At 36.3% G+C, this 27,025-nt stretch overlaps 1 protein-coding gene across 5 annotated transcripts in view; it reads right to left on the minus strand.

Annotated features, from left to right (window-relative positions):
• The window catches only part of FCHO2 (FCH and mu domain containing endocytic adaptor 2), a 104,237-nt gene that overhangs the window by 23,688 nt on the left and 53,524 nt on the right, over positions 1–27,025 (minus strand). For 2 of the 5 annotated variants that reach the window (XM_064439076.1, XM_064439071.1), the window contains exons 9-17: positions 23,617–23,661; positions 19,218–19,290; positions 14,948–14,972; positions 7,348–7,404; positions 4,807–4,983; positions 4,215–4,229; positions 3,794–3,818; positions 3,024–3,066; positions 2,226–2,320 (exon numbers count right to left, since the gene is read on the minus strand). In XM_064439076.1, coding sequence (XP_064295146.1) covers positions 2,226–2,320; positions 3,024–3,066; positions 3,794–3,818; positions 4,215–4,229; positions 4,807–4,983; positions 7,348–7,404; positions 14,948–14,972; positions 19,218–19,290; positions 23,617–23,661 — 555 coding nt within the window. Of the gene's footprint in view, positions 1–2,225; positions 2,321–3,023; positions 3,067–3,793; positions 3,819–4,214; positions 4,230–4,794; positions 4,984–7,347; positions 7,405–14,947; positions 14,973–19,217; positions 19,291–23,616; positions 23,662–27,025 lie in introns of all 5 variants that reach the window. The other 3 variants (XM_064439073.1, XM_064439075.1, XM_064439072.1) reach the window with 3 other exon arrangements.

Here is a 27,025-nt window from a genome sequence, read left to right on the forward strand (position 1 = left end):
AAAACAACTGATTTACGTAATTTAAATTTTGGATTGAGATTTGCAAAAGCTTTAAGCATCAGCTTACCTACATTAATCTTCGAGTTGAAGATAAAACATGATTTCAAAGCAAATACAGTAAGACAAAAGTTGTATACCTTTTAAAGTCTTTAGAACTAAGCTGCTTGTTAGTGAGCATCAGGACTTGATTTAAATAACAATATGACCTACATCAATCGAGTATTTGTTTTTTTTGCCCAAGTGTATTAGTAATTTGTTACACTTTAGAACACTCACTTTTCTATTGAACTCCATAGATCATGTCACAAGTGTAAATACCTTAGTTAACTCATAGAACAACAATCCTTTAAATAATTATTTAGCAGATTAAGTTTGCCAAGGCACAAATGTCATATCTAAAATTGACCAATGCCCACAGGACACTCCACCAATTTAAATGAAATGTAGGGGTCTGTGGATAAGCCTCTTTGGGGTATGAAGGCTCGGGTAGATGACTCCCCGCCATACACGGCTACAGAGGATGTTATGGGCCCCAATTACTTGTCACTACTCATCAGCCAGAGACTACTTTCTCCACAGTCCTGCTGCCAGGAGAGACGGTATGAACATTTCCTAACCTGCTTTGACTTCCCATCCAGGTGTAGCAATACACAACCGGATACAGTAACAACAGGTTATCCTTTGCCTTCCTCTCCAGAGGAAGCATCACTTCTTTTCAGCATATTCTGGTAATATATATCTATATATAATTTATCCTTAAAAATGTTACAGATTTGGAATCTTGACTGGTTACCTAAGTGAGGAAGAGACAATCTAATGATTTCTCTAAGCTGGATTTTAAAAAAAAAAATATAACTTTTGAGGAACACAAATTTGCAGTGAAAAAGTAAGTTCCACTTAAACCCTGAAGAGTTATGTAGCAATGTTAGTTACTGCTAAAAGGACATTAAGGCCAAGAAGAATTAACACTAGTTGTGCAGAATTCCCTTATTGATACACATACTCTTCCTTACTGTTCTTCGATCTGTAAGATCAAGCACAGAGGAAAACAGCTAGAAAGCCATGACTATGAACATAGAAGTGAGGTCTATTATAATTTTCGAATTTCATACCTAGCTGAAAGAAACTGAACAATTCCCTTCTCAGGCATGTGGGAAGAGTCTCAGCATTAAGACAACAGGGATTGGAAAATAGATACGCAGTAGGTAGACTGACAAGAGCTATGGAAACAGCCTGTCTGCACTGTTACTAATTAGTAAATTCTGCTTTAAATCCCCTGAGATAATCAACATAAATAATTTGAAAACTTTTAGTAAGCAGGTCCTAATGTGGCCATAATATCTGTTTTTGTTTTGGTCTCTCCTTCCTTTTTCTCAACTAGTTTCTCAGCATCTCTGGCTCTCAGCCTCAACACACATACTTACTCATATGCTATTTTGCCTCCCTATCCTTCACTGTCTTTTGAATGTAACAACCAGTATTGACTAATTTTGTGATCGCCCCCTTCAAAGACCAGGTTTCAGGAAAGCCTGCCAGTATCATGCCCACACTAATATCCTCCAGAATCTTTCACGCCACAATTCCCACACAACATCTGCCCTCCCCCTCCACCTCCTATACTCCTCAGCCTACCCTTTTCCTCCCAACACCCCAGCTCTCAGATGGTGGCAGGAACTCCCCCATAATTCTAGTCTCAATCCTGCCATTTTTATCCTGCTCCCTTTGGCTTACACCTCCAAATGTCCTAACAGAATCATGGTTTCCTACAGAAAAGTTCCTCACAGCAAAGCTCCGTGATGCCTTTGTACTACATATCTCAACAGACTTTACTGGAAAGCAGAAACCCATCCCTATTCACAGTGCAAGCTTAGCTTGTCTCACAGTTGCTGTGACAACCTCCATTTAATCTCCCAGTCCAACCAGCTGAAAAAATAGGATTATACTCTAGATGGCGATAATTTTTTTTTGAAAGAGAGAGAAGGTGATAAAAAAAGGCGTTAAAAAAGGGCAGAAGCAAGATAGAGTTTTCCTAATGTTTCTAGTGTTCCCTTTTCCACCTTGCCCCCTATACATACTGCACCCTCAATTGGGTATCACTTATAAGATAGTATACTGCTTTACAAAATTCCTTTATTTCAGTAGTCAAAGCATGTCCCCTTGCAACAACTAAAAAAGCAAGAACAGAACATCCTGAAGTGTATAAAGGAAACTATCAAATATTTTACCTGAGGAGGATGAGGATGCCAAAGAAGCTGAAGAGGAAGATTCAACAGAACTGTTGAAGAGTGGATCCCATGCCAGGAGGTCACTGTTCCCCTTTCTATATTAAAAGTGACAATTGGAATACAAATGAAAGATGTATATACTCATAAAAATGAAAATACAACTTCAGTAGTAGTTTGAGAATATAATAAATATAATATGATAAATAAATTAGATTAATTCTTCTTGATTAGTTAGACTGCATCCAAAAAATAAAAAGTACTTAAAAATTGCAGGTCAAGGAACTGGTTTACACGTGAGGAGACTATCTGAACTAACACCTTGGTACGAGTTAGTGTGTGGACATGCTTCACAGTGTCAGTTAAACGACTGTCATTTACAAGGAGACATACATCTTCAAATGCATTTATTTCAGTATATACATATATAAGTAATATATACAGAGCTGTCCAAATCTGGGGCTTGTAATCTTAAACACTTTACTATGGAACACTATTGGATAGAGACTAAACCTGTCTTATTTAAAACCTAAGATTTTAATAAAAAACAATATTTTGTAATCATGTGATTATAAGTATCAATTGAGACAGATCACAATGAAGCAAATGCACTAGAAGGGGAAAACAAATGAACAGAAATTTCCACTGTTACATAATTACTCCTTAACTCTTATTTTGCAATAGATGCCCTGCTTATAGTAGCGGTCATCTGATATTTCCAATGAGTTTCCAAGTTTTAGATCAAAATGAGACCAAATTCCTGCAAAAGTGCATTTGATAGAATTTTAAATTTTAACTTACTCATTAGTTGGAGCAGAAAGCTTTGATTTCGTTAACTCTTCACCTAAGCAAAAGACACACTATTATCACAAAGCTGTGACACTCTAAAATAAAATTTCAGCTTCATTACAAAAAGATAATAAATATTAACAGCTGCAGTTTGAAACTAATTATTAATTACTAAGATGGAAAGAGAAAATGCATTATTTCTGATAATATAAATTCAGGTACTCCTGAAATACCTTCTAATAGGAGAGGACTACATTGAGCAATGCATTTTGGGAAGAAGTGTTATTCACTTGAAATTTCTTCTTTGTATTATACTGTTTACATCAATATTATTCTTTAGCAAATCTAGCTTGGCTTCCTTCTCAGAAAAACCCTACAGGATCGAGACTAATGCTCTGTTCTCCATCTCCATGGCCACATTTTATATGTTTGACTATAAAGCAGAGAGAGTGCTTTGCTGGTTTGTGGATCAAACCAAACTTGCGTGGGTGGAAGGGTTTTAAGAACTTGCATAGGAGTCTTTTCCATGGGGTCCACCCTTTGGCTCTTGGATGTGTTCCTCGTCACTGTCACAGACAGCCTCATCTGTTTCCCAGAATAGGGAACAGCTGAGTATATAGAAAAAGAAGAGGTATCTAGAACTGACAAAAGAAATATTTTTTTCTATTTAAAATACAGATATTTAAGAAGCTCATGTCTTCGACAAGTCAAAAAAAATATCTATTTTCACGCGATATTAAAAACTAATAGAAATAGACTAAAAGTTAAAGATTCACACTTACTGGATGAATTTCTCTTAATTTGTGCCTGAAACAGGAAAAAAAAATAGGAATAAATTCTTTTACCAATAGTCAAATAAAATGCTTAATAGTCCCAGGATTCTTATTTCCACTCGACTTTCTATGAGATACTTTGCTTTCAATGCCAGGCAAAACATTCTGAGCTTGCAAAAGACCAGAACACAAGCCAGGACAGAGCAACCAGTGCACACCCACCACACCAGTGAGAAAAGGCAGGAATGAACACTGTAGAGCTGACAAAGAGAGCAGTATTACTAAATCCCTTTACAGGGTGGGGTAGTAAAATTAAAAGAGCTTATATATCACAGAAACATTGCTAAGATTTTACCAATAACTCCCCTCACATACTACACTTACTTGGTTTTAATCTAAAAATGTGAATAAAAAGCCATTCTGTACTTACAGGACTGTGTCTCTGCTTTCAAAATGTGGGGAAAAAAGAGAAAAATCATCATGATTATTTTAATGCTATGCACCATATTTTCCTTAAAATCAGAGCATTCTAATTCTGATCTGAATATTGTCCTAGCATACTTTAACACTATTTAGCTGTAATATCATATCATGGTATAAAGGATCATTCTGTGGATTGGCAGAATACATCAAAAGAGTTGCGCTGTAAATGTTACATGTACCCACATTACATGATCTGTTTTAAAGATTTGTATATTATTGAATACTAATTAGTAAACTATGTTAAAAGCCATGCTCGGCTAACTCCACAATGTATTCACAGGTCTTGTGGTGGCAACAGCAGAAAGACAAGGACTAAGCACTCCCGAGACTCAAAGGATAGTTGAAATCTGAGAAGGGAAAATTACTTAATGTTACACTGCAATAAAGTGTACCAAAGATGACTCAGTGCACAAGAAAAAAAGAAACATTGAACTTGAATCTAGAACAAATTCTGAACAGTAAAATATATGTTTACACTAAAGATTCTTTAACACTTTTCTCTCCTACACATTAAAAATACAAGGAACAAAATAACTTACAGATATTGCTGGAGAAAGAGTGATGTTCCCTATAGATACTTTTAATTCATCCAAGGAAGGCATGGTATATTGAGAGCTATTATTTGGCTGGACAGGTTTTATTTCTACATGGAACCTCCTGGGTTCATCATCTTCAGAGTCAGAATCATTGGATGAATAGAAATGGTTTTCTTTGGCATGTTTTTCTCAGTTAAGGTAGAAATATTAAAAATTCATCTATTTCATAATTATGCTGTTCAAAATGCTCACATTTGTGAACACCACAGAAACAATGCTGCCTAACCTCTTTGTGCGCTAATACAGACACTTCAAATATATCCACTGTCCAACACACACAACTCAGATTTAAAGTTTAGTTTTTATATTCAGCCTTGTAATGGTATTCTGTTCCAAAAGGCACTATGTCATATAGTCATATGCCAACACTGCATAGTTGCAGGCATCAGGATAAATTAAAGATTCTACAGTAGCAACACTTCTGCACATTAGATTTATAATTTGAGACTCAACCAGGGATTCTAATACATGCATGAAAAATGTAGAAATTCCTTTAAACCAAGTGACGGAAATCCCTAGCCTTTTTAATTAGCAGTGAAATACTCATGGTACTTTTACCAAACATTAACAGTAGACGAAGCAGCAGCAGCGGCAGCTACCATTACTTGCCTCTTTTGCAAAGTGGCACTGAAAATTTTGCAAGAAAGGATGCCAGTTACACAGAAGGCTGCACAGTAAACCGAACAATGTCAGCTGCTTAAAGCATTGTCATCCTTGGCAAAAAGGAATCACAACAACTCAGCCCTCAAAATAAGTGAAATATACAGATGAATTTAATTGGTTCTTTATATACATAGGAGCTGCACTGGAAAAAAAAAGCTCAGAAAGACCCATGCTAAGTCTTAAAAGATGCATTTGTTTCAACAAGACAGAATTTGAAAATTTTCTTCTACTCAAACATAAGTTTCATACCACCTAGGGGGAGCATACATATTCTATACCTTGCTTTTGTTATTTTCACTTGGAAATATGCCAGTCATTTGAATTAATTATCTTCAAACTATTCCCTGACAAAAACTAAAACCTTAACCCTGAAGATATTCCAAATTCATTTCAACTCAAAGAATGCCTGAACTGTGGTGAGGAAAAAGTCAAATGTCTTCATCCTATAGTCTATCTGTCCCAAAAGTGGTTCATATCTAGAAAAGAAAGTTTCAAAGACAAGTAATTTTTCATTTCATCAAAAGATCTCATCTTGGAAGTTATCATCAAGTTTCAAGATTCATTTCCTACGAATGAGGCAGCTCTTGTACAGTGCTTTTCCAGCACTTAAGACTGGACTTACTACAACTGCCATTATGGTAAAATAATGTCCTCCAACAAATCACCTCAAGAGTTCCCATCAACAGAATAAATATCCACTCTTGGAGGCTAAGGGAGTGAAAAGAGGAAGGGAACTGAATATTCCTGAACCTGGTCAAGATTCTCAGAAACTGAAATACTACCTGTCTGACAGGGACTGCAAATCATTGAGCTTTTTCACTGAATGTATGGCCTGTTCTGTTGTTTCACAAAAAAAGGATAATGTAGAAAGGATGTCCAGATGAATCATTTACAAAGCATGAATGTTGTTCACTCCTCTCTCCCTTTCATAAATATACACAATGTGTGAAATGATACCCCTCTCAGGACTGGATAAAAGTCTTTCACTTTTATATCAATTCTGCAAATGGGAGATAACATGAACAGCTTTTATCTGTACAGGAATCTTCACTGGGGGCAACAGAGGCATATTCTGCAAAGCTGATGAAAACAGAGCTATCTTGCTAACATATTAGGCTTGCTTAGATCTACAGCAATTATTCCCAGCTCTTATGTAGAGCTTCCCTCTGTTTTGGATGGGAGGTAAAAAGAGGACAAGAATTTTTTCCTTCAAAGGAAGAGCAGAGAAAAATCATGAATCTCCATAAAAAATGATTCATAACAAAAAGCTATTATGCATAGCAAAGCTTTCATTAAAAATACAATAAAAGCTAGAAGGAACAATTAGAACAGCATGTTTAAGTAACAGAAATTCTATTTCTAGACTGCTGGAGCTCCCAATCTTCTTAATGGCATTATAAAAAAGTGGGAGGGTGCAAGTATAGAACAGATAACCACTCTGTATGCTTAAAAAATAGTTTACAAACCTTACAGATTCTGAGAGCTTATCAAAAAGGATCTGCATGGTCACCTTAAAGCTTTTGTTCAGGTTTTTTTTGTTTTACTTTGGCTTTTTACTGTCAGACAAAGAACATCATCTTAAGGTTCCCAAGACATATGTATAAGATATCTGATCTAATCTTTAACATTTGCACACACACAAAATCAAAGATAGACAAAATTTTCTATATTTTGTGAAAGCTATGAACATAAGTATACAAGGTTGCAACATTAGCATAAACATCATTCATCTTCCTTTACGTAACACTTTAATCAGTACTTCCTCTCTCCAAAGAAGTCTAATAGCATCAGATAACCTTGCACAATAATAAAGAAAAGGATATCCTGTGTTGCTTCTGGTTTAATGCTGTATCCTTCATCGTCAACATCAGGAATGTTCTAATACAAAAGAAACCAACAAAAATTATGACATTGATTACAACAGCTCCTGAAAGTCATTGTTATTCACCATTAATTATTACAGATATCTCAAGTTATAATCTGTAGTTCAGAAGCAGCATGACAAGATACCTCAGAAGGAATAGAACAAAACAGCCTCCAAATGTCCTATGAAAACTGGCAAGTTTGCATGCATTTGCTTTTACTGGTACCTTATCAAAAAGGTCAGAAACGAACAGAAGCATTTTAGCTTTACTGTTGAGTATTAAATAAGCCTACAATTCTCTTAGCCCCAAATATTTTCCCAGTTTCTATGTCTCTCAGCTGAGCCACGGGAGGTTCTGATGGTGCAGGAACAAAACCTTTCCTAAGTACCAGCCAAAATTTCAATATGTGAGTGAAGGCATTCCAGGTTACACAGGTTGCAACTTCCTCTCCCCTCCCTTGAAAAGGCAGCAAGCCTGCACTGTTGCTTCAGCAAAGAATATTCACACTAATTAAAAGGCACGGAAGAAACTTAAATACAAGTGCTCCAAATCAGGTTCCAAAGTTTTCCTTTACACACCTCCAGCACCATCCTGGATTTTCAAAGTTAATATGCATCTGGGAACTTCTGACTAGTTTCGTTTTTCAGTTCTTGAGGCAATTAAATATAAATTGAAGAGAATTATGTTAAAATAATTTAGAAGGCTTAGCTAAGCACTTAGTTTAATAAAAATTTCTTTGGGGCAAAGAGAAACAGGTCTCTAATATAATAATCTAAATTTTTAGAATGTGCAAAAAATCCACACTCATGTATGTTATATATAAAGGGATAAACTTGGATACGCTGATGCCTTCACCATTCAGAACAGAGAAGCCCACTCATGGCTTTGTATGCATAGTTAGTCTATGTGAACTGCTCAGATGCCTCAATAAGTTTACTACAAAAAAACACAACCCAACTGTCTTCAAAATGTATTGACTTCACCATTTATAAATATTTTATAAAAATAGCAAGATTCATACAAAAAGCTATTTATTCTAGCGTAGCAATCAGTTTTTTACTACCAGAAAGTAGGTATTGGAAGGCAGTTTGTCTAATAGAGTAGTCAGTCATATATGTATACATATATACATATATGACATATAGAAATATATACAAAATATACCTTGCTGTTTTAAGTCACAAGATGTAATAAAATGACTTACACTGGAGACTGCAAGTGGATTAGCAAGGAACCACTTGACTTCGCCTAAAATTTGAAGCCAAATTTAAAGGAAGATTCACTTTGAATACATTTTGAATTACAGAGGAAGAAAAAACATAAAAATGTAGTTGTCCCTCTATTCCTTTTACAGATACCACAGATGGGATGTCTGATATTTTACTAAGAAAGATTCTCCTCTGTACAGCTCTCTAAATCTAGCAGTTGTGAATTAAATGGAATTTAAACATAGATCAAACTTCCTGCTAAAAAGAGTAAGAAATACAATCCTGTATAGGAGATGTAATACTGTACCCAATTAAATGGTGCATCACACTAAGGTAAAAAAAAAATCTTTAAGCTTAAACCTTAAAATATGGAACTTACAGATGCAATTTCTTTAATTACTTGTAAGATCTAGACTTCACTGTTACTTGATTAAAATAATAATAATAATAAAAAAGAACTGAACAACAACAACAAAAAGTAGTAAGAGTAGGATCACACGGTCCACTACCTTAGCTCTACTTGCTCAAATCAGTGTTCTTAGCTACGCTTGACCTCAGGCTGACCTTGTTTATATACCAAAAACACTAATGAAACTTGACATCAAAGTAAACAGAAAAAAACATATTGCTAGAGGGTAGGTACATTTTCCTACAATACTACAACTTCCGCATTCTGGAATTATTTTAGTTTTCACACTAGGCAATTTTCAATAGATCAGGATCATTCATGGTTAAGATAAATTGAAAACCAACAAAAATCTTTAAATATACAACATTTAGTTTTTTCTCCAGCTAGGCCATATATGTAAAGGATATTATTACTGGGCACACACACCATGCACAATATAGCAAGCAAATCTGACTATTTTGACATAAAATTGTGAAAGACCTTAGTTTGCAGAAGTTATTTTCATTGCATTATTTTTAATTTACTGAATAATCTCTAGGATAAAGTAAAGCATTAGAAATCACTAAAATCTTGAAGTTCTTAAAGTATTACATATCTTTTTTAATATTTTGATGTTAGTTATTTCCAATCTTGCAAAGATATTTGAATCATCTGCTCCTCAGCAAAGGCACTTTACCATGTAGCCTGTATTCATAACTTCAGACACAAAGTCAAAGTTAATACATACATAACGGGATGGATGCTTTACAGCTTAACTTCTGAACACAGGAACTGAAAGATTCCTTACCTCTTTTTCAGCAGGTCTACATTACCACTTTTTTCTAACATTATGCAGAAAACATAATTTGTACTTTTTTCCCCCCCAATTTCTAAAATTTAAATATATGTAATTAAAACATTTTACTCTACAGTGTATACAGAGTCAAAAATAATCTGCTTCATATTTCCAGCTTTGTCAATGGTTCAGATTGATTTTGTATCAGTTTACGATCATTCTTAAATACCTTCTGCTTTCATTAATGAGAGACTGAATTTATATTTTTGTGTAAACCAACGGGAGAAAAGGGTGAAAGAGATACTTAATGTACCCTCATATTGACAAAGACAAATTGTGTCACATACAAGCAAAATGGTACCTCAAAAGTCTTACCTACAAGGTAAGTAGTGATTTCAAAACATTGTTTTCAATATTTTGAATGGCTGAACAGGTGAATGGTTCTGCTTTCTGAAGCATCAGAATTTTATTTAATAATCCACATTTTGTAGCAGTGGTAGAGGACACACCCATTCACAAGCCTGATGTTAATGAAGGTATTTACATTTACTTGACTAATTCTTACTCCCTTTTCCACACTCCTACAGTTACAGAACTTCACGTTATGTTGTGGACAGTGAGTCTTTTAAGTAATCAGGCACACAATACAGACAAGACCTGATGTACCTACCATGCTGATCAGAGTCAAAACCCACAACCTTCATGTATACATGGCATTTTTGAACTTCAAGACAGAGGAAGATGATCTTTGCAAATGGGTTTCTGTAACAAGTAGTTATTAATATGATGGCGGTGAAGGTCTGGTCTAGGCCCCTACCCAGACACCTTATTTGTGTGCATATAGCTCATTATGGTTGTGAATTTAACTCTGCAGAAGTAATTGGAAAGGTGGACTTCCTTGGAAGAAGGCTTCGTGTACTCAGAAGTTCTGTTAAGCAGTTAAACATATAGCTATAAAACCCCTGTGTTTGCAGGTGCAATACAACACATTAGTAATTAAGGTACTATACAGTTTTAAATATACATTAAAAATTTAGGGCTTATGTCTTTGCTTTAGTACATTCTGCAAACTTTCTGGGGTGAACGATTTTTTAAAGTAAAAAAACCCATAAAGGCTTAATGAATATCAAAGTAAAACTGCCTATACAAAAAGCATGAGGACTAAGTATTCTATTGCCAAAACTTATTGAGTTTTCATGAACACTTTGTTGCAGTTTTCTTGCTGTCATCCACAAGCAATGGAAGAAGCCACACCATGATCATGTCACTGTTTCCTCTGGGCTACATACAAAGGACAAGAGAGGAACATGTGGAGCATATTGCAGTCCAGCTACTTCGTTTGGTCCTTCCTTGGCAACTTTAGCACTGCTTACAGGTTGGTCATCGGTCAAGAAGCAAAGAACCTTCACTACACTTCAGCTTGATTTCTGTTTTCTCTTCTCCTGGGATATCTACAGTGGTTATGAAAGCTCCTTATCAGGTTTTCCTCAGGGTATGCTTCAAGAAAGTGCAGCTGAACAGCACACTCTTTTTCTGCCAGATGAACTTCCTACCATTTTACTGAACTGGACTGACTTCTTGTAATATAGATGAGGACTGAAGTGAACTCAAAGTAAGCACTTGAAGCTCACAGCCTGGAACAAGAGAAAAAAGAGCCTCTCTGCTTTTGACATATTTGAGATGTAGATTTGACTCAGGTATATCCTTAGCTTAAGACAGAGATATTACATATTATCAGCCTCCTCTCCTTAGGGTGCCTACTAACCCAAAAGACGTGGAAGAAGAGAGTAGCCAGTCAGTTTTTTCCATTGCCAGAGGTGCAGAAAGAAAGAAAAACAGGCATTCAAAGTGCGTCGGTCTTGTGCTGTGAATACAAACCCTCATACTGTGTATCAATGGCAGCTATTCAAAACACGCCAGAACTAAACATTACAAATACAAATAAGGAAAAACATTTGAATTTCACTAAATATAAGGTTACACTTGTGTTCCACTAATGAGAGATTGATGGTTCCAATCTCAATCAGCCCCCAGCAATAAAAATGGTGTATAATTCTGTACAACCATAATTATGCCACATTCATACGTAAAGAGGTTAATGAAAAGTTTTGGATGCCTTGATATATATTAGTTTGCATTCCAGTGTCCTATGAAAAAAAGTTTCAGCATTATGTTCTGCGCATCTGTGGCTCCCTTCTTAATTACTTTTGAACTTACTGGACAATTTCAAATGGATTTGACAGACAGAATAGAGGACTCAAAGATAATTACATTACTACAGACTTCATGAAAATAGGCAGTCAAGTAGAAGGAGAGCTGCAAGTATCCCAACAAAGGGGAAGGGTTACAATCCAAATTCAGATCCTACTGGACACAAGTGGAATCTTGCAAATGCTTCTCCAATACTAAAGTTTCTATTAGAGTTCGTATCTTCCTACAGACCATCCCTAGAGACATAGCAAACCCATGGGAAACAAGACAATTAGATCTGCCTTTAGAAAAACAAACACATACAGAGCCAGGCTTCAGATGCTATCTCTTTCTAGTGTACACATAATTAACTTTCCACTTTTCTTATTATCTTAATGGATATTACATGTGCAGGTTGACATATAACAACACAGGAATTTTACGTCTCATGACATACTGTCATCTATATTTAAAGAGACTGCCTATTGAAGTTGTCAACCTTTTTAACAAATACCAGTTCTCAGTTCACAGCTGCCTTCCTACTCATGAGCCCAGACAACCCTCTTATAGCAGTTACTGAAAATATTGATAAGAATTAACAATTTATTTGTATGCATCACATTTTCCTATACATACAACCTGGCAACTGTAAAAAGGATGAGTGTAAGTGGATGGCTTGCCACAGACAAATTTGAGAACTTCCACTTTGGTATGAAAGACATTTTCTAGGACCATCTCACTGTTTTAACTTCTGGAAACAGAGAATACAAGTTCAAATGCACTGCATTATACATTTTGGACTAGTGAGAAGGCCCTAATGGTATTGACTACACACTATACATTCAAAGATCCACAATATGATGTAGAACTGGCAAATAAAGTGTTGAAGTCAGTTCTTATTGGGTCCTTAACTTCTAAAATTTCAATATATTACCTCTGTGCTTATAAATAATTATAGAGCGGCTACCTCTTACATTCCTTTCACACAATTAAAATTATTGACAAATAAACAAAAGCCACTTTCTAAAAAAAGATCATGTTAATAATATAAAAGCGAGACAGATTTTCTGTAAGTGACCAAAGCTGACCAAAATCATAATTGGGACACCTTAAATAAGTTGAATTTTCTGAGGGATGGTCCTCAGTATTTTCTAGCAAACACAAATTATAATTGCTTTCCATTTTTTTCGCCAATAATACTTTTCCAAGTTGATTTTCTTGAAATATGCAATTTATTGCAAAGATCCATACAAATCAAATCCTCATAGAGATAACAATATAGATGACTATAACTATTTAGATAAAGTTTGAAAGATTAAACAGAAAGCAAATCGTAAAGTTAAAGACAAGAAAAATGTAAAGACATTTGAAATGGGACCTTCCAGAGAGGACACAGACCTTAAAATGAAATGAATCTCATCTATGGTATCCTGCATCATTTTTCATGAGAGTGACTGTAATGGCTTGTGCTATTAAAGCACTCCACCATTTAGAATAATACTGCTGCTTGTAAAAAGAAGAAAAGATAGACCGAATTTTAAATTCCAAATGCAGTCATAAAATGTTGGCCATTAAAAAAAAAAAAAGAGAATCCAATGAAACTATTAGTTTTGTTGATGGACACTATGAAAGTGAGGTCTTTTTTTTAGCCAAATATAAATTATATCTAGACAGAACAATTAATTTAGATGATCATATGGTGAGCCTCATGCAGCCAGAAAGAATGTCAGACACATTTACAGTTGGATTTTTTTAACTAATTATTTTAAAAAAATATAGACACCAAAATAAGCAAAGGAGAAAATAAACATTGCAAGTCAAACACAGTTGTGGTTCACTCCGATGACTCAATCTGAACTGTCAAAAGATATTATTTCCATGAAAAGCCTGATAATTATAGGCATAATTCTGAAGTTACTTTACTTCAAATGTACCCAAGTAAAGAAATTTGCTCTAAATCAAGCTGACTTTGCACAGGATAAAAGAACTGTCTCGATGATGTTTACAAGGCTGTTCTTGCACATATAGTTCTATTATGTGGCAAAACTTACTTTTCCTTATCTAGAAGAATGATTCTACTAGATTTTTTTTTAAACAAAGTTTCTCAGAAGAAGTTTTAATATCAGGTACTAAAACTCCTAGATATTAAATGCAAAGAAAAAAACCCACAAAATAGGTGAACTTGGACACTTAAATTGTTTAATACAGTTGGCATCTAAATAAGTGAACCGAAAAACTAATAAGTTGACAGAAAATAATTTAAACTATTCTGTAAATTATTCCTTACTGTAACTATAGGGAGCTGCAATCTTTGTTACACATAATTCAAGACAATGTACATGTTTAAATAAAAAGAAAAGGCTCAATTAAGGAAAGAGAAAAGCATTAACATACCAGTTAAATTTGCAACTGCCACTTATTTGAATTTATAAAATAAAATTGTAAGAAGTATCACAGATCAAACTGACAGCAATAAAAAACCGTGCATTAATAAAGTGCATCTAGAGATACTGCATTCAAAGCCGTATTTTAAAAAGTATATTCCTACACCTTATTGCCAGGGATAAAGCAGAACACCATTGTTATTAGAAGGATTTCTCAAAGTAAACAGTAGTAAGCAGAGGAATATGATGAGGCAAAGTTGGGTCTACAACGAACCAAACCTTTTTCTTGTGTAGAATCTATTAGCCAAGCAATTTAAACTATTAACTTGAAAAATGAAGCAACAAATACTAGCAATAAAAACACCTTAAGACCTAAAATGGTTAGGAAATATATTACTGACGTGTATTTCTATATACTGCTAAAGATTATGTACTGAGCAAAATTAACATTTCAACTATTTTATCAAAACACTAAATCCTCTATCAGTTAAGCAATGCATTGCAGAGACTGTATATAAGTTAAGTTTCATCAGATTGTAGTGCTTGACAATATTAACATATGCATTCGTTTTGGAAATAAGTTTACTTACAACTGAGTCTGCATCTGGACACTCCCTATTAAAAAAAAGAAAATATACAATTATAAAAATGCACAGATTATTTTATTCATATGGTTCTGGTACTTCCTTTAATATTTTCAATTAATTTGAAACATTGCATTTGACCCTTTTGCCTCTCAGACTCTGTTAAAATTTTCACACTTAAAAATCCACGATCAACTGGATGAGATTTAAATGAAAGCTGAAAGTTTATGCTCAAAACACCACAGAAGAAAAGCTCAAAAGAAAAGCTGAAAAAGCAAACTCACATCATAGTGGGGGAAGTTGGGTAGAATCAAGGGAAGCCACAAGTACCAAGCTGTATTCTGGATTAATATACTTTAAGAATCAGGTGTCTGTGGTTGATGTGCACAATGAGTAGAAGTCACTAATCTTAATGAAATAGTCCACATGCAGTTGCAAAACATTTGGATGATAATCAGTTTCTGAAGAAACTAAGACTATTCTTAAAGGGATTCAGACTATTCTTAAAGGAATTTTGGAATTTCATTCTTATTTCATGTTTGTCAAGCACAGTTGTGGTCATGCACTAGAAGATGCCAGAAAAAATACTAGAGTCCACCCCTAATAAGCACTTTAAAAAAATAGAAAAACAAACAAAAATCCCCCCCAAAAAACCAAAAAATTGTCAGCAGAAAGGCAGTGATTGCAAGAACATTATTCACAAGTGTAATATTTTTCAACTATAACTTTGATCTAAGCAGTAGTACTTAAACAAAAAAAATGAATGACACTGCTTCTCCTTTTTGCAGACATTAGCGAGAATCAATTACATTTTCAGAATGTGGGAATACTTGAGGAGCATGAGTCCTCTCCAATTTACATTCTGACAAAGCAAGCCAGAAGTGCCAGTGTAACTGAACAGTGTTTTTCTATAATCAAACCGAACATCTTAAACACGCACTTATAGAAAAAAAGAGGAAAAAGGTCAAGTTTATTGCAAACTAAATCATCATCTCTGAAAGGCTAAATGGCTTAAGGGTAAAAACTACAGTGTCTTTAAAAACAGGTACAAAAACTTGTTAACATGGAAGCATTAATATGAAATTCAGTACAGCCTGTTACGGAATTGACAGAGAGATGAAGGATCCTGTCTCCCCTGAAAGGCCTCACACAAAGGAGAACATATGTGACCAAGTTGCTAATTGACTTACGTCTTATCTCCCTCTGCTGGCTAAATGGAATTCATAGTAATTTACCACTCAAAGAGATGAAGTATTAGACTTCTCTCAAAAGATATAACAAACAGATTTTCTGGCATACGGTTTTAAAAAATGTCTGTACTCAAACAAGACAGCCTGAAGTCCATAAAAGTTAAGAAATGTGAAAGATGCAAGGCAAACTCCAATGAAAGTAGTTCAGCCCAGAAAGAAGATTTTCAAAATGAGTAAGCTAATAGATCTCAGAAAGTAACAGCAGATCAATTACCATTTAGAGGAGCACCAACAGCACCTCCTAGGATCCATTCTCAAGATACAAAGTAAAACTCAATAGTTTGCAAATGAAGTGAAGTGGAAAATCAGGACATCAGTTTTTAGACAGATGTGCTTTTACGTCACTAAATGCATGATTTTTCATTTAAGATTAAAGAACTAGGTCATGCTTCTAGTATAAGGTAACATTTTGGCAAATGGGGATTCTGCAAGGGGATTTAAGGACTGTAGATAAAAACTAGAACAAGCAAGTCATGCAAAGCAGCAGTTAGAAAAAGAAGTGAAAACCTTGACTAACTTGTATAGCAGTATGTAACAGAATACGCTTTGTATGATATTTCCCTCTGTAAAACAATTACGAGACAACATCCAGTTTAGGTGTTAACACTTTAAAAATGGTATTGATAAACTGAAAAGCCTACAAACCATTAGAGTTCTTCTAAATGTGGAAAGCCTGCCTCACACAGAAACTAAACAAGCGTACAGCCTAGTTTAGCAAGAGATTAGGAAAGGACTTGACCTCTATGTGCAGAGAAGTTTCTGATGATACAGGATTTTATAATGTACAGACTATTAACAGGATCATCAGCTAAAGATTAAATCAGACAAAATTTAGACTAGCAATACAATTTTTTTTAAGAGATCACAAATAACTATTGGAATATTTTACTTAAGCGCATAATGAATCCTCTGGTATTTATTTGCAATCTTCTAGTTCATTTAGAAGTTACAGATTAATACAAGAATCTCTGTAAAATCTAAGAGGTTAATATCATGCTGTCATACTTCTTTCTACCTCAGAATCTGTTCATTATTGTATTACGTGTAAATATAGAAACAAAATAAATAAAATTGCAGTCCAACTTGGTGAAAGCAAGGGAAATTCTTTTCCTATTTCAGGGTAGCTGAGCTGATTTATATTTTCTGATGACATCATTGTGCCATAAAACCCAACATTTTTTCTCTAGAAGGAGATACTGATATTATCTTTCAACATTAAATAAAATGTTCTTAGGAAAAATCAGCTTTTAGAAAGGTATTCAGATACTACAATGGATAAGCATACAAAGGTAGAAAGTGTTTCACACAGTATAGAAGCTAGTTTTCAGCCCTCAGTGTCTAAGGAAATTTTCTATTACAGGTCAAAGAAAAATGTGATATCTGAGTAAGGATACATTGAGTCATACACCTGGGAAGAGTTAAATTCGGAGCTTCTAGGCCTTTACTGGTTCCAGAAAACTAGTATTAGGAGCCCTAAATCCTTGCTGGGGCCAGATTACATTTCATCATCTGCCAAAGAATGGATGGAAGGAGATGCCTGGTTTGGAAGGAGGCTTATAACATACGTGATTAGCTTGAGTAATAACCCACGTGGTGGCAAAATAATTATTTTGTTGGACAAGAAAAGCTGACAGCTATAGAATTCAATCATACCAGAGTACTTAACACTATCAAAAGAATTACTTTGCAATTAGGTAAATGCAAGGCACAAAAGGCAAATGATCAAACATACGTTTTTGCAGCTATTTGATACTGCAACAGTTTTGCATCACAAGAAAAGTGTAGTAAATAACTTTCCAGAGAGAATGGATTACTTTTAAAAATGGCACTAAAGCTGTTTAAAACATGATTATCAAATATCTATATGATTTTAATGTAATTATTTTAAACTAAACCTTCATCAGAAAAAATAACTCTTTGTAAAAAACTAGTATTCTCAGATTACTGCTGACCAAAATCACACTCTATACAACACTTCTCTCACCATTTACTCCAGCTTAATGTAAGTACAGAAGAGAGGGTGGGGGAAAGACTAAATCACAGAAAGAACAGAGAAATAGAGGAATGGCTTAAAAGAACCCAACCAACACCCTGGAGCCCTAAAGGCATCACGACAGAGAGAAGAAAAAGCATGGTTTAGAATTGTACCACTATTAATATTAAACACAAAAAGAAAAATAGTATAAGGCACTCTGTATGTACAAAAGATTAGCACCTGCAGGTCTTGGGTCATTAATTTTTCAGCTGGTGAAATATGTTATACATACTTTTGAAAGGTATGTATGCAGATGTTGCCTCTAAGAATATTTCTATATTGCTAAGTTTGTCAAATTGTAAAGCAATTTTCTGTTGAATCAAATACTTCTATTGAGAAAACACATCTAGAAATTATGAAAAAGAATACACTGGAATATAGTGACCATAACTAGTGATGCATAGAGTGTGACCAATCCATCTAAGAACTTTCATTCAGACTCACTTTCTGGAGAGTTTTAACTCCTGGGAGACAGCACATGCAATGAGTATGGCAAAGGGTATAGCTGGGACATCAGTCATGAGTTAGAATGATGGTCTTTCAGAAATGAGTGCGCGCGTGATGTACTGAAAAAACGTTAAAAGATTTTGTCCTTTGATACTGTGCACAAAAGTTTTTCTATAAAAAGAATAACTGAAGCTTCAATTCTGCAAACACAGGCATCCATTAGTTTTTCCAAGCACAGAGCTATTATTTCATTAGGAGTACACATGAGAATCACATTATCTACAATGTTCAAATGTAGGACAAGGGAGAATTTATCTATGCACAGGCAAGAATGAAAAATGAGTAGACTACTACGAATACATTTATGTTACCTCCTTAAAATCCTCAGTTACAAAAATCTTAAATAGCTATGATGATTTCACATTCATAGCATTCCTCTAACCTTGTTATAAACCCATTTTTTTGTCTGACATAGCTAACATTTATCCCCATACTTTTACCAGTCTTCATAGAACATAAGGCTTCACAATGGAAATATACTTACACAGATTCAGTATCTTTTTCTTTTTTCATTATTCCTGATAAACCAAACGGCTTCCTCTTCCGTGGTTTTATGCCTACGGAACAAACACTTTTCATTTAAAGATCAAAGAGATATGTACACATTAAGCAATGTCAAATGCGAGTCTGTACCGGTGCCAATACATTTTAAATGCTGGAACAAGTGATACAAAAATCTAACAGGGGAGATAGGTATGGAGCCAAACTAAGGGAACATTATTCCAATTTGTTAAGTAATATACCAATCAAAAAAATATGGTTCAACACAATAATATAAGTCCTTATAAAACTGATTTGCAGTACACATCCAACTCTACAAGTAGGGTATGCAGACTGTCAGTTTTTCTAACAGAAAATGGGTGCACTGCCCATATTGAGGAAAGAGACTCTGCTCACAGAAACTCAACAGAAGCTATTGCTCGGGCCGATCCTGAATAGCCAATGCACCTGGATCAGAAACAGACCCCTGTCTCTCCCAGCTACTGCAGTTCAACACCCTGTTGTTATTTCCCTGCATGTTCCCAGTAGTTGTGAGTCCCTGTCTCTCCTAAGAACTAGCACCTTGGTCCTGTAAAAAAAAGAACATCTCTTGGCTTTCCAGCGGATGCTGAGTTTATGATTTCCCAGTACTGTAGCGAGCTCTAAGGCTGGCTCTGAGTCTGGAACCATGCTTCCTGTCTGTCCTTTCTTCCCAGTTTTTAGCCTGAATACATAAAACTATAGTATGGAAGAAAGTTTTCTTTCATACCCATTTAATGTACTAAAATAAAAATACATTTAAATATTCCATCAGACTTGCTGTCATGTCTGCTTTTCTCCCCAACTTTTGCTGAAGCAGACTGCCAAACAAAATGACTAAATGCAAGCATCTGATCCAACTAGTCTACAGTTTTGTTTCAATGCACAATACTACTGTCATCATGCTTTTGAGCAAAATGGTGGAAATAATTAGGTTTCCAAAATTTAATAACCGTCAATTCAAGCACATAATTTTTAAAAAAATCCTTATTTTGCCCTTTACAGTAATACATTACACAGCACATATGGTGTCCTGGTTTCAGCTGGGATAGAGTTAAACTTCTTCGTAGTAGCTAGTAAGGGGCTATGTTTTGGATTTTTGCTGGGAACAGTGGTGATAACGTAGGAGATGTTTTAGTTGTTGCTAAGTAGCGCTTACACTGGTCAAGGACTTTTTCAGCTCCCCATGCTCTGCCGGGTGCACAGGAAGCTGGGAGGGGACACAGCCGGGACAGCTGACCCCAACTGACCAACGGGATACCCCATACCATATGACATCATGCCCAGTATATAAAGCTGGGGGAAGAACAAGGAAGCGGGGGACGTTTGGAGTGATGGCGTTTGTCTTCCCAAGTACCCATTACACATGATGGAGGCCTGCTTTCCTGGAGATGGCTGAGCACCTGCCTGCCCATGGCAAGTAGTGAATGAATTCCTTGTTTTGCTTTGCTTCCGCGCACAGCTTTTGCTTTACCTATTAAGCTGTCTTTATCTCAGCCCATGAGTTGCCTCACTTTTAGTCTTCTGATTCTCTCCCCCGTCCCACCAGGGGGGAGTGAGCGAGCGGCTGCGTGGTGCTGGGTTGCTGACCGGGCCTAAACCACGACAGTAAATTTTGGCACCCAATGTGGGGCATGAAAGGTTTGAGATAACAACAGATTTGACTGGAATGCGCTAGATGGAATTTATAGCAGTTATTGCTGTTTAGCTGCTAATTGGCAGGCTTCTGTGCTTGCTATGGGGCTTGCCTGACTTACTGTATATATACACTGTATGCCTTAAAGTCTAGTGCTTGTTAGTGGCTGCTTTTTGCTTTTGATGCTTGTTGTCCTGCTTATCACCTTACTCTGCTGTGCCTGGGAACATTCTGATAACAGCCATGGCGATGCGCCTGGGCTGGCAGATGGCCAGGGCCCAGCTGCTGTTTCTGTGCTGCTGCACTGGACAGGCTGGAACTCCAGTGTGAACTCGAGTCAAAGGGACTGTGACCTGTGGGTGAGTCCATGGGGGAGCAGGACACCCCAAAGCATCTGTGTCTGTGTATAAGCCTATGCCAGAGCAGGTATATCTCGAAGCATGTGTGGCCTTGGTTATGTCTTTGCCACAGCAGCTGTACCTCTGAGGCAATTGTGGACCAAGGATAAGTCCGTGTTGGAGCAGGCTTACTTCTGGAGGGATTGCAGCCATGGGCAAAGCCATGTTGGAGCAGGTTTACTTCTGGAGGGACTGCAGCTGTGGGTAAGGCCATGCTGGAGCAGGTACAGCTCTGAAAGCATTGAGGCCCATGCAGAAGACCACGCTGGAACAGGCGCGCCTCAAAGTGACTCTGGCTCTGGATAAGTCTATGCTGCAGCAGGTGTGCCCCTGGAGAGACTGTGGCTCCTGGGTAAGGCTCCACTTGGAGCAGGTACAACCCTAAAGGACTACAGCCTGTGGATAAGCCCAAGCCAGAGCAGGGGCAATGGGAGGAGTTCATTACAATGTTAAACCTGATGGTCTGGTCCAAATGGACCAGGGGTGGAGACTGTAATAGAAATACCTTTAAATTGTCATAACCTGGGATTTCAGTTACATGTTATGGAAATTACTATAGCAGAAACCCCTTGTTGCTAGCCAGGCTAGGAGCAAGGGGAGGAGTTCATTGCAATACTAAAACCTATAACCTGGCCCAAAGAGGCCAGGGGTGGAGACTGTAATGGTTCTACCTTTAAATTGTTGTAACCTGTGATTTGAGTTCCATGTTATAGGAATTACTACAGCAGGAACGACCTGAACCAATGGAGGATGAACCCTTCAAGAAGCAGTGCAAGTGCAGCAGTGACCTGACCTGAACTGGCGTTGGTGCCCAGTAACTCCACGCAACACACCACCTCTCCTGTCCTGAGTGACCACAAGAACAGACGGAGGCCAAAGCTGTGGACTAAATGATATCCGTGTATTTTATCAAAGGATGGGAAGGGGGGTGGAGGTTAATGAGGTTGTATTGGATAGTGTGGGTCCTGAGCATGATGTAAATGGTATGGAATAAGGGGTGGATACTGTCCTGGTTTCAGCTGGGATGGAGTTAAACTTCTTCGTAGTAGCTAGTACGGGGCTATGTTTTGGATTTTTGCTGGGAACAGTGGTGATAATGTGGGAGATGTTTTAGTTGTTGCTAAGTAGCGCTTACACTGGTCAAGGACTTTTTCAGCTCCCCATGCTCTGCCGGGTGCACAGGAAGCTGGGAGGGGACACAGCCGGGACAGCTGACCCCAACTGACCAACGGGATACCCCATACCATATGACATCATGCCCGGTATATAAAGCTGGGGGAAGAACAAGGAAGCGGGGGACGTTTGGAGTGATGGCGTTTGTCTTCCCAAGTACCCATTACACATGATGGAGGCCTGCTTTCCTGGAGATGGCTGAGCACCTGCCTGCCCATGGCAAGTAGTGAATGAATTCCTTGTTTTGCTTTGCTTCCGCGCGCAGCTTTTGCTTTACCTATTAAGCTGTCTTTATCTCAGCCCATGAGTTGCCTCACTTTTAGTCTTCTGATTCTCTCCCCCGTCCCACCAGGGGGGGAGTGAGCAAGCAGCTGCGTGGTGCTGGGTTGCTGACTGGGCCTAAACCACGACATATGGAATCTCCCCAGTCTTAAATTTTCAGGGTTAAATAATGAAACTTCCCTAATTAAGTAGCTATAAAACTCAGCCGTATTTTATATTTTAATAGACATAGAATTTGCTCAAAAATTATTTTAAAATACTAGTCTGGGCTTTATTTTCTTTCTGTGCCTTATGCAGCCCAAAACAATGACAAACAGAGTACTAGAGTAGTTTCTGAACATGGATCCTCTCTGTTTCAGTCAAAAAAGATTTTAAGCCTCAGCTGCAATCTTGGCAAGTTAAAAGTTGTCGGCTGCTATAGCTATACTGTCAACTGCTCTGTCTCAAAAGTAAATACATAGCTTATGCATATAAAGCAGTTGTTAACCACTTAAAACAATCCCCTAAGCAAAACAATTTATGACAACAAAGAAAGGCTTTGCAACCATAACACTGCATCAGACTTGGTATAACAATGGAAAGAGCCTGGGCCATGTTTTGACATTTGTGAATTAAGTTAGAACACAGTCATAAGTGAACCAAATCCAAACCTCTGCAAAGACAGGGTCTTAGCTAAAGTATATTTATAAGAAACATTAAAATTCTCTGACCTTTGTGCTTATAAAGAGACATAGGTCTTATTTTGTTGAAGACTGCTTTCAGTCTGCTGGAGTGCTTTAAAGTTATACAGATTCACACACTGCACACCCTTCACTCCAGTTTCAGGTCCTTATTCACAGCATTCTTATGTAAATAACTATGCTACAACAACTCACCTTCAACTGCACTGGATGTGTTACATTCTTCAAATTCAATAGGACCTTAAAGAAATGACAATGAAGGCAAACATTAGGTCAAATTTAATCAAAGACAATGTAATGACTATTAATATTTCCTGAAAATACTACATAATCTAGTTATAAATTTAGGTGATAACTGAAAAGCACAACCGCCCTGCCAATGGTCAAAGAGACTGCAAAATCATAGAGGTACAGCAAATTATGAAATATTTTCATTCTTTCATACTGAAAAATTAAAACACTATGAGCCGTTTTAGGAAGAAAACATGAAGAAAAAACCCAGTGATTTTCCACAGGACCTTGTTCGTGGAATGGCAGAGTGCTAGCACAACAGCATTTGTCCATGTGCAAAGAAAACAGAAAGCAAATGCAGGCAGGCACCATTACTTTCAGCCCATACTAAGAACGAGCCCTTTGGCCCCAGTTTGAAACAGTAGCTTGCAACTGTATTCACAGAAGAAAAAAAACCAAAGTTTAGCATGCTAGCACCTTGACACAGGCCTTATTACTTGTCTTTCTGTAATCCATTTTGAGGGAGTGTAAACAAACTTATATTTTTCTATTTTGCACACAGGCACATTACAGGTAAAAAGAGGGGGGAGGGGGGTTGGGGAAGGGTTCCAATTCTATACTTGAAAGCAGCCAAAATTCCCCCCCCTTCCCTTGCACTCATGCAAATACTTCAACTGAAAGTTTAAAATCTTGAAAATTTCAATTAAAACCAACAGGATGTAAAGCAATTGCGGAAACCTCAAATACAGAACCTACTTTCACACCTGCTAGTAAGCACCCTAATTTATTTATCTTTACTATGAAGTTATAACTATTTCTGACCATCCACCATAAAACCAAAAGCTGTGCAATTTTCAGGGTGTACTTGAAAGCATTTTCCAGGATTTTCACTTGTACTCTTTTCAGAATTAATATGTCATAGTCTTAGAATAATAGCTGATATAAACAGATATCAGATACAAAAACCAAGGAGACTATAAGCTTCAAATTGATTTTAAATAGCACACCATAGTAAATCATTGTGCTGCAATTAGAGATGCCACAATGAAAGTAAAAAATAATTTAGCTGTGGATTAGCATTGTAAATTAAACAACTGGGATTAATTTGTATTTGTTTCATGCACTTCAGTACCTCAAATGGTTCTATTTGTAATGTAACCCCCAGTACGTATATTTAACTCCTGCAGTGCAAAACTCTGTTCACCTCAGTATAAACGCTACATTTGGATAGCATTTCTCAAAAGCATAATTTTTTCATATGCAGTTATGTTAAATAGAAAAACAACTGAGAAGCTGACAATGTAACTCAATGCTTACCAATGTTAAAGAAATGGAATTATTTTAGACATTAGATAAAATCTACCAGATATTTTCTTTGAAATTTTTTAGACTTCTAATGATTTTTTTTTAGAAAAAAAGTTGTGCTCAAAGTAATGACTCGTATTTATTACAGTTAAGAATAAACGAGCCTGCAAAATTCTCCCTACCAGTAAAAAACTATCTGAGTGCTTGTAAAAAGCAGGATGAGAATCTGGGACGAGAACCCATCAATATCCCATTTACCATAACGCAATTGTTTGGCTTCCAAATGAAGCTCCTGAGAGCAGAATATCAAAAGGCCAATCTCAAATGACAGTCTTAACTGCTGTTAAAATTTCAACTATTAAATAATTTCAACCACAAGTCTAATTATACAATACAAGACAAAATACAAATTCCTAACAGCTCTCTCATTCTACTAAATATTGTAAATACATGGGCATTTTAAGCTGTTCTTCCAATCCCTTCTCCTTTGCTCTCCACTAAATTCACAGTAAACAAAGTCAGTGTGCTCCACAAATCAGCAAATCTGTCTCTCTCTCAAAACCCAGAAAAAAATTCCAGAAAAATGGGTTTAGAGAACTGTAAAGGTCTACACCCCCACCATGATTTCATCAACATTTTATTTTAGGAATTTAAACTCTATTGTTCAAGACCCTTTTGAGCAAGAAATTCAGAAAAATACCATAAAATATAGAAGCTGAAGAAAAAATCCATTACTTCTTCAGCACTATACTTCAGAAAATACTTTTTCATCACTTTTCTAAAGATTCAACTACTTCTGTTTCTTGCTTCTATACATATTCCCATTTGGCCAGGAAAAAAACCAAAAGCCAAACCAACCACAATCAATCATCCCCAAACAGAAACAGAAGGAAAAAGCTGTAAACAAGAGACTTAAACATATTTTTAGAGAAAAACAATGCTCAAGCTTTTTCAAAATACCATCTTTTTCTTTAGCCTTTCTAGCTACAGCTGATTGTAGACTTAGTGATTAAAATAAATATTTAAGGCTCAAGTAAAACTTATCCTTATTTCAGATCAGTATCTTTAACTATCACTTCTAACACAAGCAGAAAGCAAAGATTTTCTTTAACAAACCATCCAAGTTCCTGTATTTTGTCCATTACACTTGCCTAACACTTGTCTTTGAAGGTGGGTCGTTTTTATTTACAGCTTGCAAAGCTTTTTGTTTGAAGAGACAAACATTCATGCTCAGTACAGAAATGCACAGACATGAAGATCAGATTAGCATTTTAAATTAGATTTAACAACAGCTGGTTTGTCCCCCCCAAAATTCACTTCACTGTTGCAACAATGTAGTTTTTTTCTCAGGGAAGACTATAAAATGCAATATGAAAAAAATCTCAGTTACTGAAGAATTGTCTGAGATAGTAATGAGATGGAAGCTGCATAAAAAATGTCAGTAAGCAGGTCCTACTTTTAACTAGGTCAGTAAAGTTAACTTGGAAATATTAAATGCACTTTCTTCTTAATGATACCTATTAGCTTGTTTGTACTTCACCAAAATGGAGTTATCACAGGAGTTCCTTCTCCCTACATGTGCTCTCTCTTTCCTTCCCCTGCATCTACTATCTACCAACTGCTAGCTGCTTTACTGCAGGAAAGATAAATAACAATAATGAAAACAACATTTTCTTCCAACAAATTGTGTGACACTGTCACAATTTGAAAGCATCTTTTGACCCTAACTTCTCCCACTTAACTCAAATTTCTATAGGGCCCTTCATCTTTGGGAATCTCCGAAGTTCAAGTCGCCAGTGGCTGTCCCCAGTGAATCCACAAACATTGAAAAATCAAGTTCAGCGTTTTCTTCCAATGCTCAAAAATGCTGGTTTTGTAAAATTTGTATTTAACCTGTCCCCACCAACATAACACATGTTGCACTGCTTGGTTGCAGCAAAGGCAAATTCATATATTTTTGCCCTTTTGAGCAGAGTAGAGTGAAATTTGTAGCAGGTTTTAATTTTCTTAGAGTTTTGTTCTGTAACTTCAGATCTCCCAACTGTTATGCTTCCTATATGCCTGCTCT

Source organism: Phalacrocorax carbo, chromosome Z (assembly GCF_963921805.1).
Source record: "Phalacrocorax carbo chromosome Z, bPhaCar2.1, whole genome shotgun sequence".
Lineage (NCBI taxonomy): Eukaryota > Metazoa > Chordata > Aves > Suliformes > Phalacrocoracidae > Phalacrocorax > Phalacrocorax carbo.